The 17039-nt window shown below is 34.5% G+C and overlaps 1 protein-coding gene across 2 annotated transcripts in view; it reads left to right on the top strand.

Moving 5' to 3' along the window:
• DSC1 (desmocollin 1) overlaps window positions 1-17039 on the top strand; it is a 30156-nt gene that overhangs the window by 11190 nt on the left and 1927 nt on the right. For both annotated transcript variants that reach the window (XM_037806167.1, XM_037806168.1), the window contains exons 6-13: window positions 3060-3204; window positions 5281-5447; window positions 5922-6056; window positions 7498-7683; window positions 9580-9839; window positions 9991-10133; window positions 14357-14569; window positions 15668-15910. In XM_037806167.1, coding sequence (XP_037662095.1) covers window positions 3060-3204; window positions 5281-5447; window positions 5922-6056; window positions 7498-7683; window positions 9580-9839; window positions 9991-10133; window positions 14357-14569; window positions 15668-15910 — 1492 coding nt within the window. The remainder of the gene's footprint in view (window positions 1-3059; window positions 3205-5280; window positions 5448-5921; window positions 6057-7497; window positions 7684-9579; window positions 9840-9990; window positions 10134-14356; window positions 14570-15667; window positions 15911-17039) is intronic.

Raw genomic sequence — 17039 nt, forward strand, 5'->3', positions numbered from 1 at the left:
GTTTCAGTAGTCCAGGTGAGAAGAGAGAAAAGGCAATGAGAAAGGGGGCAAATGTCATAACTATTTCAGTGGTTAACTCAACAAGATTTGTTGCCTGATAAAATGTGTAAAGTTAAAAGCATAAAAATATAGGACAGAAGATAGCTCTGAACATTAGAACTTGAAAACTGAGAGAATTGATGATATCCTTAAGAAGAGTAGACAATGAAAAATCAAGAGCAATGGAACTGAGAGCAGGGATTACCCTCCCGTCAGGTATGTTATGTTTGTGGCATAGCTGGGACATCTGTGTTGTCAAGGTCAATCAGACAATAGAAGTCTAAGAGTTGGTCAAGAGAAGTCAAGAGTGTGTATATTTGAGAGCTATTTGCACAGAAAGGAGAATAGAAACTTTTCGGGCAAGAACTTATAGGATAAGAAAAAGGTCAAGGTAGAACCTAAGGCAAATACCTACAGGCATGTGGTAACTAGAGAAAGGATCCAAACGAAGGAAGAGAGGTCTGAAAATTAATGGAGAATGGCAAAGGGCAGTGCCATGGGGACAAAGGGAATGGATTCAAGGCAGAGTGGCCAATAGCATAAATATAGAGAGTTAGACTTTATCTATATAGTTATTAGGATTGATTAGAAGTAGCATTCAGTGAGAACAAGGAAAAGGATGTTGGGTTTTAGTTTATTGCTGAGTATTTTTAGTAATATTATGGCATATTAAGGATGAAGAAAGAACAAAAGAGTGGCAATTGAGGCAGTGCATATAGACCATTTCAAAAATCTTTGAGCAAAAGGGATAGAAAAAGATAAGAAATTTCAGCAAAATGCTATATAAAAGGGGGTAAAAGAAATGAGGTATGAATATAGAAGAATTGAAGATGGAAACTTAATAGCACAATAACACACAAGAAATTTAAATAATGCTCTTCTTAAATATAGATCTAATTCTAAAGTATATTTTATATTATATTTACTATTATAATATTTAAGATAATATTACTTTTAACCTAGAATAATGGGAACTAGGCTGTAAAACCTTTATTTTTATTGAGTTCTTTGAAACTATTGCTTTAATGACTAAGAAAAATATTTATAATTAGAGTTCTTTTATTATATGAACCTAAGTGGATCATCCTAAGAACAAGGCTTTGCTTTAAAATTTAGCTACATTTCTAGTTTAGATCATTCTCTTTACAATAATGATTTTAATTTTGATTTACTTTGGAGATACTTGGCTCATTATTAGCAAAACAGTAAAACCAGAATAGTTCCTGAAAAAAAAATCACCAAATCTGAACCAGTAGAATTGGAAATAATGATATTTACTTATAGTTAAATATAAGGAAATATTATTATTTCAAATCCCCAATGATTATATGCTGGGAAGAGAAAAATTGGCAAGAGTTAGTGTAAATTATAGCAGGATGGACTCAGGTTAGTTAAGGAGACATTTTAATGTCAATGTGAAGAGGAAGCAGAAGGCATCATCACTGGTTCATTAGCATTTTTAGGACAATTTTTACAGAGGACAATTTCATGTGATTTCCTGTAGTTAATCTCAAAATGGCAGCAGTTTAAAGAAAGGAAAGTTCATGTCATCTACATGGGGGGAGGGGATAGGAGGGATTGTTAGGAAGAGTGAATAATCTAAGTGACATCTAGATGTGATGATGGTGATGATGACAGTGGTGGTGGTGACGTTGATGACAATGACTGTGGAGGTGGGTGTGGTGAAGTGGTGGTGATAACACTCCTGCATTCCGCTCCTGAGTTTAGAATCTATTGAGAAATATGAGATAGGGATAAGACTGATGGGAATCACAATATATATTTTATTACTGAAAAAGTCCACCTTTGAGTTTTAAGGACAACTAAGGGGGCAGAGAGAATGTAGACGGTTATTTCAGTACTTTCCATCTTAAAGAGTAGAGTGGAAATTCCTTCCCCTCCAGATTAGCATGAGAAACGAAATCAAAATCTTACCTTCTAAGACAACTGTGAGAATCTTGTGGTTACTTTGGGATCACTGGGGAATTTCATTAGGGAGTATCATGATAAAAGTTGAGCTTTATGGAAATTAATATGACTTTTCAGTGCTCCATAGATTGGAGAAGGGAAGTTGGTTAGGACAATGGCAGGAAGGCCAGTAGGAAAACATGCGGGAAACATTTAGAGACACACGAGTATGACAGTGGTGGTAATGGAAAGAAGACAGATGACGGAGACACAAACTTGGCAACTGACTAATAAAGCTAATGAGAGACAAGAGGAGTTAGATACCTGGGATTTGGGGCCTCGTTCACTTTGGAGGATGGTAACAATTGTGAAATCAGGACGTGCTAATTGTGAAGAACTGATTTAAACAGGGTTCACTTTTGGCAGGTTCAGTTTGTCTTATTAGTGAAGAAAATTTGTTTAATTCAACAGCTATTTAGGGAGCACTCACTATGCACTAAGCACATAAGAAGAGGGCAGAAATATTTTGATGGAATTTGAAAGAGAAAGGACATTAAATCCTGGCATTTGGGCCCAAGAGATATCATTTGAAAGAGGGGGGATTTAATATGGAGTTTAAGATATGTATATGCTTTTTTATTACACAAGAAATACATGCTTATGATAGAAAAATTAGAAAATTCAGGTAAATAGAGTAAAGAATCGACAATATAATCACCTGGAGATAATTGTGATTTACATATGGATGGATATATATACATATGTAAATAATTAGAATTATATTTTTTATAAACTTAAAAAAATACATGTTAATCACATAACTAGAGAAATTCTAACAAGTAGAATAGCCTACATTTAATTCAGGGAACGGAGTTGCCTCATTCAGGGGGAGTACAACATGCTTGGTGGGAGAATAATGAGAAATAATATGCAATTGAAGGCACATGGTAGGCATCTACTGTGTCCATGTGTTATCTTTCAATTGCATGATTTCTTATACATATAACTTCATGAATGATTTTTTTAAGCATTACATCTTTTCCCAACTACTAGGTTTAATTCTGTGCATGATTTGTCATTTAAGACAAGTTAATGAAGTTTTTCTCTTTCAGTTAATTGGCTATGCAACAACCCCAGATGGCTATGCTCCAGAGTATCCACTCCCCTTAGTATTCAAAATTGAAGATGATAATGATAACGCCCCATATTTTGAAAACAAACTGACTACCTTTAGTGTGTCTGAAAATTGCAAAACTGGTAAGTTTACATTTTAGAGTGGTATGATAAGTTTATTTATTACTTAATAAGTGTTATCATTTTTAAGTTTTTAACTTTATCATTGCTTTCCATGCTTTTTTGGTATTTCTAATTAAATACACATTTTCTATTATTAGAAATTGATGCTATTAAGGTCTTAAATTACTCTGAGCAAATTTTCTTAAATTTTGGCATATTTATAAGAAAAAATTCCTTATATTTTTCCCTTTATATCATGACTTTACAGTTCCAGTGATATTTATTTGACTCAGTTCTCAATATGGTGGGTTGTTACAGAAGTTGGTGTTTGACTTGCATGCATATGCATAGAAACTTTGTAGTGGTGAGAGGTTGCTCATTGTGGGAAGTTGTTCTATTATGGAAATTTAGTTGTTCAGTATAAAAGGGACCAGCCAGGATTTCGTAGAGATTATAACAAGGGGAGTTATGAATGGGCCAAGAACCATTTTGTCTTCTGGAGAAATGAGAGGTGATTTTTTTCATTGATTCATTCATGTATTCATTCATTCATTCCTTTGTATTTTTAATAATCATTTATCCTAGGATATATAAAAGGCTAGATTTAGGAAAAATTAATCTTTTCCAATTAGGGAAATAGTCCTAACAAGAATGATATAACAAAAAATATAGGAAAGTCCATTTTATGGTGCTAAACAATATTTTTAAATAGATATTTGCAATTCAAAGGACTGATTTTTCTAAGCTATATATGTATAATATCAGTTTTTCTTGAATTATTGCAATATGCATGTTGTTTTTCTGAATTCTTTTTATTGAATGACTGTTAGATATTAGCTCATGTTTTAGTCTAAGCTGATAACCAGTGTCCAATACGGTTGCAATTTTAGGGAAACATTGGATTTTTATTTCAGTTGCATTTCCTGTTAATGTTTTAATGCATTAGTGTAAAACATTTTAAAATACTGAATTTCAAGGATACACTATAAAAAAACTTTATAGTCATGTGAGGTCATACAATTTCAAAGACAAACTTTTTTGTACTTATTTTACTAGGCACATATAGAAGGCAGCTAACTGATACATATAGTTACTAACAAGTTAGATTAATCCACACGAATCTGTAGTATTTGACATTTGAATGCTGTTTCTATTCCCTTTATTTTTACCATGAATATATGTATCACATGGGTATTTATAGAACAATATATAGTTTGAATCTTTATAAAGAACTTCCAATACATTTTCACGAACTCATAATTATAGTATGGCATGGAAAGGCTTATCTGATTTATAACAAATACACATTGCTTTACTTGACGTATCTTCCAAAGAAATTTTAAAGTAGTTTAATAATTTGTGCAGTCAAGATGGTAGCCAAGCCATAACAAAGGACATTACAAGACTTGTCCAGTTTATTTTAAACATTGGTAAGAAATGTTGTTAGTTCTTCTGGCCCTCTCCATTCTATTACCATGTACATATGTATCTATAATATTGCTCTCCTCACAATAAGTGGTTTGCTAAAATAGCATTTCTAACACTTTGATATCTGGGCCATGAAGACTGCCCAAATGGTGCCCAGACTGGTATATAATAATGTTTGCATTATTTAAAAGTCTTTCCATTACTTTTAAATATTAACAAGTTAGCACATTTATTTTAAAAGTAAAAGCATAAAATCCTTGTTGCATATGCAACGCTCTGCTATTCCTCCAGTTAACATTATCAAGTTGGGCTGTAAAAGGCACGAGGTATACAGAGAAAGCCCTATCCAAAAAAATGGTCCATGAATTGGGGCAGGTGGTGAGGGGGAAGAAATTTGACCACTGTTACTAAAGGAAAACAACAAATCAAAACTCTTCTCCAATATGTAGAAATCAAATCAGGCAACAAATCGAAATTCACATATAAGATGGCGGAGCGACTTAGAGAAGCTTTGCAAAACATTTACAAACTTCTCAGCTTATCTGTAAAACTATTGTACATGTGGCCTTTGGGGAGAATTAGATACAGCAGTGCTTGGTCTTATTTTTGTTTGTAATTCAATTATATGACTTTTTCAAATTTTTGACACTATTGGGTTTATCTAAACAGGAACTTCTGTGGGACAAGTGACTGCCATAGACCTTGATGAACCTGACACTCTACATACTCGTCTGAAATATAAAATCTTACAACAAATTCCAGGGAGTCCAAAACATTTCTCCATACATCCAGATACGGGTGTCATCACCACATCTGCACCTTTACTGGATAGAGAAGTAATTAATTGATTAATTTCCCAGTCACTAAAATATATTTGAACTGATAATGGGCTCCCAAGAGCAGTGACAATATGGTCACTGGGATGTCCTCTCCAAGCATGCTTCTGTATGGCTGCGACTGGGGCTTCTGGAGCCTTCCTTTGTACCTACAGAGATGTTTGGAAGGTACAAGGTATTAGGCAAGATCTCACTTGAGATTGTTGTCCTTATTTGATGTGTTCATGCTAAAATAGCTTTAAAATTTGAAATGTTTTATTGGACACATCAGCTTTCAACTGTATTGATTGGCCAATCCCTTGTTCCTTATCTGTATTTATAGTGTTTTGTGTGTTTTTTTGAAAAAAAATAAAAATAAAAATAAATAAATAAATGCTTGCAAAATAACCAGAAGCTACACAGCAGCTATGAGAATTGCAAGTTATAGGAGATAGAAGTGTTCATCCATGTACCTTTTATCTTTTTTTTTTTCAGACATGTGATACTTACACATTGATAATGGAAGTGAGAGACATGGCGGGCCAACATTTTGGTTTATTTAATACAGGAACAATTACTATTTCACTTATAGATGAAAATGACAATCCACCATGTTTCACAAAAACTTCTGTGAGTATAATCTTTGTATTTGTTTATTTAGATTCATTTCCTTTTTTCAAAAATCAAATCTAGGAGTTGGTAACTGAGATCAAAAGCTGTTTTAAATAGCTACCACTTACAAACGACATAGGGGAAAATACGATTTCTGTAAAAATAATTGAAATGCCAACTATTGATGGATGCTAGAGAAATAACTCTTCTCTAAGCTACCTTGATGCAGTTTGTGTAATCAGTGTTTTCTTGGATGCCAACCTCTGGTATCTGATTCTTTGGACTTAAATTCCTTTTGAAGGGAGATGGAGAAGAGGTACTCTGTTCAGTGTTCTTTGTATTTCAACTTCTTAAGATGAAAAAGAACCTAGTTTTATATCCTGTTTTCATCTCCCCTGGTGGGAATTCAGTAGAACAAGTTGACCCACTGACTTGAACACACAGGCTCTTCCTGCACCATGTATCAACAAATATCCCAGTAGGCAGTACACAGTACAAGAAATACATATAGGATGGTACTTCTGGGAAACTATTCTTGCCTGAACTTTTAGTGAGTAACCTTTCATTTATTCGTTAGTCTACATGAGGGTACAAGTCTAAGAAGAAAGGCAATAGGAATTGTTGAAAACCTGGGTATAGTGATAGGCACATGAACATAATTTTTTACATTAATCTGAACAGATAACTTTTGAGGATGTATTTTATCCCATGTTTCATATAAGGAAGTAGAAGTTCAGTTAAGTAACTGTCTGAAGATCGCATACATGTAGGTCAAATGAGAGGAAAAACTAGAATTAGACTCTATATCTGTTGTGGTCCAATGGCTGTCATGTTTCTATGATTTCACCTTACATCTCTAGCAGATTCTGATTCACTTCTTTTCTTAGTCTTTTAATATCTTATGCTTCTGTAGCCATATTTCTTTTTTGGGGGAAGGGGCAGGGAGAACTATAATTTCTCAAAAAGGGGGCAAATTTTCCCATAAGGTATTTATCAGTGTGAATAAATGGAAATAAAAATAAAAGTAAATTTAAAAATGATTGCTGCGGTAAGCCATCCAGTAATAAGAAGAAATCAATACATGTTATAATTATCTAAAAATATTGAAGGCTTAATAAATATAAGGACATTTATTAAGTGCTTACTATGTCTAAAAAGGTCAATATTATAAGGGTTCAAAGTAGAGACAAATATGAGGGCTTGAATGTTCAGGAAAGTCTTCTTAGAGAAGTTGAGAAATTCAGACACGAATTAGTCTTTGAAGAATAAGTAAGATTTGAAAAAAAAAAACAGAATAGGGAGGAAAGAAAGAAGCTACCATTAAATTTGTAATTCTTTCCCAATATATGTGTACATATTTCCACATCACTTTATTTTACTCTTATTTAAATGCAAATTTTAGAACAGAAAATCACATTGTTAAAGCTATCAATTTATAATAATGAGACAATTGTTTCAGTATTTTTCAGAGGTAGAAGAAAACAGAATTGACGTAGAGATTTTACGAATGACGGTACATGACCAGGATTTGCCCAACACGCCTCACTCAAAGGCTGTGTACACAATCCTACAAGGAAATGAAAATGGAAACTTCAAAATTACTACAGATCCAAAAACAAATGAAGGGGTCTTGTGTGTTGTCAAGGTAAACAATAAAATAATCAAGCAACATGTTAAAGAATTCTGATTTACGTTTGGGAATAGATAATTTAAAAAGAACTCCTCTCTATATATGACTAGAATAATGCAGCATGATGCTGAAATGATTTACATTGGTTAATATAAAATTTTCTTTTCCATTAGAGGAAAGGTGTCATAGGTACATGTGCCGGTTTGAATGTATTGTGTCCCCCAAATGCCATTATCTTTGTGGTCTTGTGGGGCAGAGATTTGCTTGGAATGTGCCCCACCCAGCTGTGGGAGATGATTCTGATGAGATGTTCCCATGGAGGCGTGGCCCCGCCCTTTCAGGGTGGGCCTTGATCAGTGGAGCTATATAAATGAGCTGGCTCAGAGAGAGGTAACTCAGTGAGTACAGCTGGGAGTGATGTTTTGAAGAGGAGCAAGCTTGCTAGAGAGGAACGTCCTGGGAGAAAGCAGTTTTGAGGCCGGAGCTTTGGAGCAGACAACAGCTGCCTTCCCAGCTAACAGAGGTTTTCCAGACGCCATTGGTCATCCTCCAAGGAAGGTACCCGATTGCTGAGGTGTTACCTTGGATGCTTTGTGGCCTTAAGACTGTAACTGTGTAGCGAAATAAACCCCCGTTTTATAAAAGCCTATCCATCTCTGGTGTTTTGCATTCTGCAGCATTAGCAAACTAGGACAGTATATAACTCATTATTTAATACATGAGGAAAACCAAGGCAGAGAAATATCTAAGTAGTAATCTGATATTAGCCTTTGAAGGAGTCATCTTATAGGTGAAGAAAATAAGACAGAGAAATCAAAGAATCACCCTTTGAAATCAAACCTCTTGACTTTACACCTCCTTTCATGTTCATTTTATGTTTTTCTTTTAACTCTCCATAAGAGAGTTAAAGACAGACCATTGTGTTAAATATTCAACAGCTAGTCCTATTATCCAACACCCCCTCCTCCCGCCCCCATTTTCAAAGGAGCTAGTGCTTTGGATTGTTTTTGTTTTTGTTTTTTAATTTAATTGCAATTGTTGGCCCTAGAATGATTACTTTAACTGGACTTGGCTGCCTTTCTGAGTCCTTGTACACATAGCCTGCACTAACCTCTTGCATAGCTTCTGCCCTCCTTAATTTCTTAGAGACAATATATTTTCTTAGAAGCTATATGCAGAAATCGTGTTTTTCTACTAAGGTTTTTTAGAAAATATCCTATAATTATATTACCTTTAAAAAATTTTTTTCTAGGTTTCTTTCTCTAGCTTCTCCGTTTTTTATTATCCCAGTAGATTTTAGTGTCTAACCATTTAACTGTTGTTTCCGGGATTCTTTCTAATTACTCAGTTCAAAACTGAGGACTTTGATTAGGAACTAAGATGACCCAAATCTAGCATGTTTTGAAAAGTTTCATAGATGCTGTTAAATAATATTATTTTATCTGTTGACTCAAAATACTCAGAGTGTTTGCTCTATTCCAGCCAGACCCCATATCTTAGTAGTCAACTCTATTTATTTTATATATTTGACTTGGAGTGACTTCTGTTGTTTTGTTGTCAGTGTTATTCCAAATATTAAGTAATAAAATCATGAAGAATAAGTAGTTCATTTGAATTTTTTCAAACATTTATTCTGTGTTTCTCTTAATATTTAAACATGCATTGAAAAAATGAAGGCAGGATCTCCCCAAAGAAAAGCAAGAAGAAAAATTGGTTGAACCTTAAAATCAACAATTTTGCATTTAATAGTGTTTGCCATTATAGGAAGCTGAGTATTAGTCATTAACTATATTAGCACCAACTTCTGGTAACATTTTATGCACAAAAATGTTTTTCCCTTGTGCTAGATCTTGCAATCATGATCATAAGTAGTGTTATATGTTGACTAATAAAAGTATGTTTATTGAATAGGCATTGAACTTTGAAGTCCGTCATCAAATTGTTTTACAAGTTGGTGTACTTAATGAAGCACAGTTCTCTAAAGCAGCAAACTCAAAAACCCCTACTATGTGCACTGCAACTGTCACTGTTAAAGTTAAAGACAGTGATGAGGGCCCGGAATGCCAGCCACCAGTAAAAGTTATTCAGAGTAGAGATGGCCTTGCAGCTGGCACAGAACTCCTCGGATACAAAGCAGTGGACCCAGAATCGGGCAGTGGTGAAGGCTTGAGGTAACAGATTTTTTCTAAAAGGTCCTTATTTTTAATTGCAATGTGAATTGATTTCAAATTTAAGAAAGCTCTCTGTATTTTTTAAAATGACAAATTTTAAGATATGTCCCCTCTTTGGAATGACTGTCTACATTTGATTTCTAAAAATTAGGTATACGAAGACAGGAGATGAAGATAATTGGTTTCAAATCAACGAACAAACTGGCAACTTGAAAACTGTAAAAGTACTAGACAGAGAATCAAAATTTGTAAAAAACAACCAATACAATGTTTCAGTGGTTGCGAGGGATGCAAGTAAGTCCATTTTCTAGTAATAAAATAAAGTACAGGATATGTTTTTAAGGAAACCACGGAATGGAATCTACTTCCAGATCAAAACATAGTGCAAACAATGTTTAAAGTATGACTGCTCAATTAATTCAGAGCCATCCAATTTAGGTCCTAGTGCTAGTAAATACAAAGCCAGGGGTGGGGGGCAGGGACAGGGAGGAGGAATTGTCAAAGTCTAAATTTCAGGAGCCTCTGTGGAACGTGGTGGCAATACTCTGGGATTCCAATTTTCAGGAGAACCGGTTTAGCTTGTTATGATATGAACTTGCCGAAAGGGATCAACCCACCTAGAACTGCTGGCTTGTTCTGAGCCTTCTTAATTGGGAATAAAACATTTATCCAGTTCCTAAAGAAATGATAAAACTATGACTCAAACAAGTATGTTGCTGTGGTTTGCAATCTCTTTGCAAGGTTGACTCTAGAGCCTCTCTTGTTCTTCAAATACCCTTCAAATGTCATACAGGAGTGAGCTCAAAACCCTTCTGAGCATACACTCCTAGCAGGAAACTACCTTCAAATAAGTACCTTGATCTGTTTGCTTGCATGTTGATTTATATACATGTAGCACTAAGCTAATGTATTGTATATATAATTTAAAATATACAAAATAGATATTAAAAGAGGATGATAAGAAATACAGAGTTTTAATAGTTACTCACATCAAGTACGTGCACACTTGTTTGTGACAAACTGCCATCAGTTATAGAAATGAATGAACTGGCAGTTTTATGAGAGAGCCTATCCAACTGACTGCCGAATATACGAATACTTCCATTGTTTTTATCTGCATATGCTGGATGTTTAAAACAAACTAGCTGATTCAGACATGCTATGGTCTTTTTGTATAGAATCACTGAATTTTCTTTAGAAGGAATGGGTAAGTGTATGAATAAATACATGTCAAATTCCATGGGAATTAACAAAAAGTGGAAGTAAGTAGTGAACATTTTGTATTTGCTCATTTCCCACTGGATATTTTATATAATAAAGATAAATGTAGTCCTCACATATCACTCCCCTACTTTTTTTCTGTAGCTCTAACACTGAAAAGATGTTTCTCTGACAAGACAAAGAGTTAAATTAATGAAGATGTCAGCTGCAAACACTTTATATGGGCACGGCACGTCAATTCATATACATCTAACGCCATGCAGGTTTTTGCTTCCTCACTCAGTTTTTTCCCTTCCTGTTGCCCTTGGAATGGAATTATGGTGCTGTAGCTCCTTATCAGTTGGACAATCCAGCATTTTAAAGAATTCTCCCTATGAGCTGAAAACATTTAGGTTTCAAAATCTGAAACTTCTTCTGAAAGAAAACCTAAATATGAATATCACCACTTAATCACATATACTTATCTTCCATTCTTCTTGACACCTCTCACACAGACTATAATGTGGTTCTTTCAATGTAGGTAGGGAAAAAAAAAAAAAAAAAAAAACTACTGAAAAAGTAGGAAAAGAGTGGAAAAATATATTTAATTTTGCCAGTACTCTATAATCCTGGGTGATTTGCTGCTCTTTTATAAGTAATCTAAGTGGTTCTAGAACATGAATATTATGACAAACAAGGATTAATATTTCCTCCTCATTCATTCCACAAATGTTGACTGTTTATTAAGTTCCAAGTATGAGGGAAATTGCCATGGAAACAAGGATCCATAAGATAAAGCCAAATCCTCACATGATATCAATTAAAGGATTAACATATTCTCTTAAGAGATTCTAAAGGTTTGAAAACTTTCTTTCCCCATAAAATAATATGTGGATATCATCAGAAATGGAGATCAGTTAAGAGCTGCCCAAATTAAAGGATAAAGTGTCATGATTTCACAGAAATGCAGAGACTTAATGAAAGGATAATGAAATACTATTTGTAGAGAAGGAAAATAGAGACCAAAAATATAAGAAATTCACTTTGTCTCTTGGTGCTAAAAGATGATGTCTGTAAGCACTGTGAGCATAGTATAAAGAAATAAAAACCAAAGTCTTAACTGTCTGAGTATATACCCCAGGTCATGGATAACCTGGATGTGCTCAAAAAATAGTAAAGATAAGGATGTTACGTATGTTAATGGAAGACCATATGGTGACATGAAAGATTTTATTTCTTTGAAATTGAATCCAATAATATACACTTCCATGAGCTAAATACATAAGTAACTACTTGTAGTTCTGCATGAACATTTAGTTTTGATGCTCATAAATATTTCTGGATGATGATCTAGGTACTCTTCTAGCTTTCTTAGTAGCTCACTTATTTCATTTTATTTCTTGTGTCGAGCCTCTTTGTCCATCAGGCTGATTTCCTTGTTGGCATTCTAGAGGGTTTTGTATGCACTCTCCAGCTAGAATAGCATTGCCTCTCCGTTTGGAATCCAGGTCCCTCAGCTCCTTCAAATCATCTACAGTGACAGCATCCATGATTGTTCCTACTAGTCTTTGTTCCCTTCTTCTCTTAATACGTTTTGCATGCCTGTGCTGGGCATAATGTGAATTATCACATATGATGTATCCTCTCTATCAAAAGAAGCTTTCATTTTGCTTCTCATGTATATTCTGTTCCCCTAACTAGATTGATTGTGAACTCCTCTTGGTATAAGGATCCTTTTTCTTTGGTAGAGAGCCCCTTTACCATGCATCTGGGGCAGAGAATTTGGCATAGCATTGCTTAATGCAGGCTCTGGTCTCTTTCATCCCTCTGTGGTTTGGGAGTTCCCTGACTCTCCAAGTCCAGGCTGTGACTTCACTGTCAAGAGCTTTAGAATTATAGGGGCATAATTGACAGTTGAAACAATTGGCTTTCATATAGAAAATTGAGTTTAAAAGTTTAGAAAACACTTTGTTATATTTGGCTTTCTCTAAGAAATATTTTTCTTAAAATAGCAAACATTTAAGGGTTATCATGTGGAAGAGGTAAATATTTTATGTGTGTATAGTCCAAAAAGAATGTGAATGAATAGTTGGAAATTCTTAGGAGGCTTGTTGTGGCTTAATAAGACAGAATCTAAGAACTTTCTAACAATTAATTAATAAACTGTGCCCATGGAGTGGGCTGATTCATCATGCAGTGAGTTCTGGTTTCTGAAAGCATTTAGGTATTGGAAGGCTATTGGTTTTCAGAGTCCCTGTTGTGGACATGTTGCTAGGTCTAAGATGTGCTTTCCAGCTCTCAGACTGATACCTCTTATTTGCCATACGTGACATTTGCTTGTGTGCTTAATTTAAAGCAAGATTTAGAGGAAGTTAATCATACCCAAGCAGTTAACTTTTCACAGTCCTCAACCATTATCAGTAATTACTTGTTTTTTGCTTTCTTTCCTAGAGGTGAGATAAAAACTTAAACTTTCTTAGCTTTAGAAGCCTTCTAGGACTTTATTTTTAGCTCTGTCATTGACTACCATCCATTTTAACAATTTCAGGAATCACTCATTTCATTTTTAACAATATGCTTTAAGACTGCAATATAAAATAATAGTTATGAGACAAATGTTGATTGAATATAGGAATAAATGAGTGTTGATTTGCTTTCTGGTGGATGCCATGTTTCTTTATCAGATTTTTTTTTGAAGTGTACTTTCTTCTCTATTTTTCCTTAAAGAGAAACTGCTCCCTATTAAATTTTAAAAAGTACAATAAGAGCACACATGTTGACTTATATGTAGTGCCTTTAATTACATTTCTCAATACCCCACAGAAGCTTCTTTTTCACACTGCTCACTTTTTTGTTTGCAGATTTTGTAGCTTTACTTGTATTTAGAATTATTTGCAAATTCCTGGCAGTCTCAAATATTTATATGCTATTGCAGATTTCTTCTTATAGGAGCTAGATCTCTTCTCTTTCTAGCCTCTGTATTCTAAGGATGCATATATGCCCTTTAAGAAAGATGATGCAAGAAATCAACTTTATTTTAAACTGATTGTTCTGTAGTGACATTACTCAAAATTGCATACCTTTTCGTTTTGAAAAGCACCTCAAGAGATCAACTGATCCATACCCCAGTATTCAAGGAAGGCTGAAATGTCAATATTTTGCACTTGCAGCTATGGTGTCTGAGATCCAAGAAGTGTGTGTGTATGCCAAGCCGAGTTCACACAGCTGGTAGAAAGCAGATAACAATGATGTATTATAGAGAATGTTGTAAATAAATACGTTTTTAAGCCAAGAATTAACTTATTTGCTATTTTTAGGTGGCAGATCTTGCACTGGAACGTTAGTATTTCTTTTGGAAGATTTTAATGATCACCCACCACAAATTGACAAAGAAGTGACAATCTGTCGTCATGAAAACAATTTTGCTCTCCTGACACCTACAGATCTAGATGGGCCTGACAATGGCCCACCTTTTCAATTCTTTTTGGATAATTCTGCCAGAAAACTTTGGACTCTGAAAACAGAGGATGGTATGTAATTATGCTAAATTTTCTAATCAGTAGGAATTCAGGATGGCTGATGGTTTTGACTTTCACCTCAGTTGCCTTAATAAATAAATATTCATGTTAGGAGAAATTATTTTAATGATTTCAAAATAAAAGAAAGATAATACCTTGCTTTTTTTTTTTTTAATCTTCATTTTATTGAGATATATTCACATACCACGCAGTCATACAAAACAAATCGTACTTTCGATTGTTTACAGTACCATTACATAGTGGTACATTCATCACCCAAATCAATCCCTGACACCTTCATTAGCACACACACAAAAATAACAAGAATAATAATTAGAGTGTAAAAGAGCAATTGAAGTAAAAAAGAACACTGGGTACCTTTGTCTGTTTGTTTCCTTCCCCTATTTTTCTACTCATCCATCCATAAACTAGACAAAGTGGAGTGTGGTCCTTATGGCTTTCCCAATCCCATTGTCACCCCTCATAAGCTACATTTTAATACAACTGTCTTCGAGATTCATGGGTTCTGGGTTGTAGTTTGATAGTTTCAGGTATCCACCACCAGCTACCCCAATTCTTTAGAACCTAAAAAGGGTTGTCTAAAGTGTGCGGAAGAGTGCCCACCAGAGTGACCTCTCAGCTCCTTTTGGATTCTCTCTGCCACTGAAGCTTATTTCATTTCCTTTCACATCCCCCTTTTGGTCAAGAAGATGTTCTCCGTCCCACGATGCCGGGTCTACATTCCTCCCCGGGAGTCATATTCCACGTTGCCAGGGAGATTCACTCCCCTGGGTGTCTGATCCCACGTAGGGGGGAATACCTTGCTTTTTTAAAGCAGTGAATTTATTTCTCTTAAGCTGAGACTTTTGTTCCAATAACCTTTAAGAAAACGTGAATCCGTTAATAAGATGTTACATATAGATTAGTCTATTAAAGTATAAAACAATATCAAATATTTTTCCAGGAAACCAAAACCATTTTTTAAAAATAAAAATGAACTGCTAGGGTTTTCTTCTTAGCTAAAAGGTTTTTTCCAAGCACATCAAGTAGGAATGATATTGCTACTGAAAGGTCATGTCGATATTTTTTTTCTTTCTCTTTTCCTGCTAGGTAAAACTGCTATTCTTCGTGAACGGCAACCTCTTGATTATAACTATTATCCTGTGTCTATCCAAGTAAAAGATAGGCACGGGTTGGCTGCAAATCACATATTATCAGTGAGAGTATGTGACTGTACAATTCCATCTGACTGTAGAATGACTGTTAAAGATGAGAGAGATGTTAAGATGGCAAATGTAATTCTTGGAAAATGGGCTATTCTGGCCATGGTGTTGGGTTCTGCATTGCTGTTAGGTAAGTACAAATATCTACAATGTGCTAGCTAAGGTTTTACCTAATATTTCAAAGAACTTGTGATGGCTCTTTACATCAAAGACATTTGTAGCCTTTTCTATGGTAAATGCATGCCTTTTAAAAATCATGTCCCTATGACAAGACCTTTGGTTCTGAGTCACAGAAGAAAAAATCAGCAACAGCAGGTTAAATTTATAGTGAGTTGCAAAAGTTATAGTCTCAGGTCTTCCAATAATTAGCTGTGAGATATTGGGAAAATCATTTCCTCATCTTTGAGCCTAATTTTTCCACATGTAAAATGAAAAAGTTGGTCAAGATTATTGTGACGATTCCCTCCCCTATAAAACACTATAGTCTTTCAACCAGCCAGGTTGAAAGTGCACAAAAAGAATTAGTAAAAATCAGTAATTAAAAAATTTGCTTTGATGTTTATGTTCAATGTCAATGAACAACAACAAAAAAGTGATTTAGCATACATCTTAAGAAGGCTCCATTAAGTGGGAAATGGCCACTGAGGAAAAACTAATGCATGCAAAGCGTGTAAGATTTTGCATTCTACAAACTGTTGTTTAGAGATGGAAAAGTAATAGAAAACATTGTCTACAATTTTTTTTTTTTTAATTTTAAAATCTATCTGACTACACAGACCCATGAGCATTTACAGACTTTTTCCATAATCTTTACCATGTCCTATTTCATTGATTTGAATTTCAGGTTAAACTGGATGTTTATCTTAGCCCTATAATAGTTGATGCATACTTTCAAAACCATACACTGATTCTATGCAGTTGCCTTTCTTCTTTGTATTCATATCTAATGTGCTTTGCTGTTCTAAAGCCTTTTGAGTGCTGTATATTTTAAATACCAATAATACTAGCTTGTTGTATACCTTATTTAGGTGAAGAATAAGACATACGATATAAAATAGGAGAGGGAGGTCTGTCTGAGAGCTTAAACTTCAGTCAGATAAAGTTATCATTTCAATGTAGAAGAAAAAGAAACCTTTAAGTTAATTCTGAACCTGGGAAGAGAAGCTATTAATAAACTATGCTCATTTCATTCTTCTTACTTTACATTGATTTGTTTCTTGTGTAGCCTAATGATGTTATAGAGATATTCTCTATATAAT

The sequence above is a fragment of the Choloepus didactylus genome, chromosome 16, assembly GCF_015220235.1.
Source record: "Choloepus didactylus isolate mChoDid1 chromosome 16, mChoDid1.pri, whole genome shotgun sequence".
Classification (NCBI taxonomy): Eukaryota; Metazoa; Chordata; class Mammalia; order Pilosa; family Megalonychidae; genus Choloepus; species Choloepus didactylus.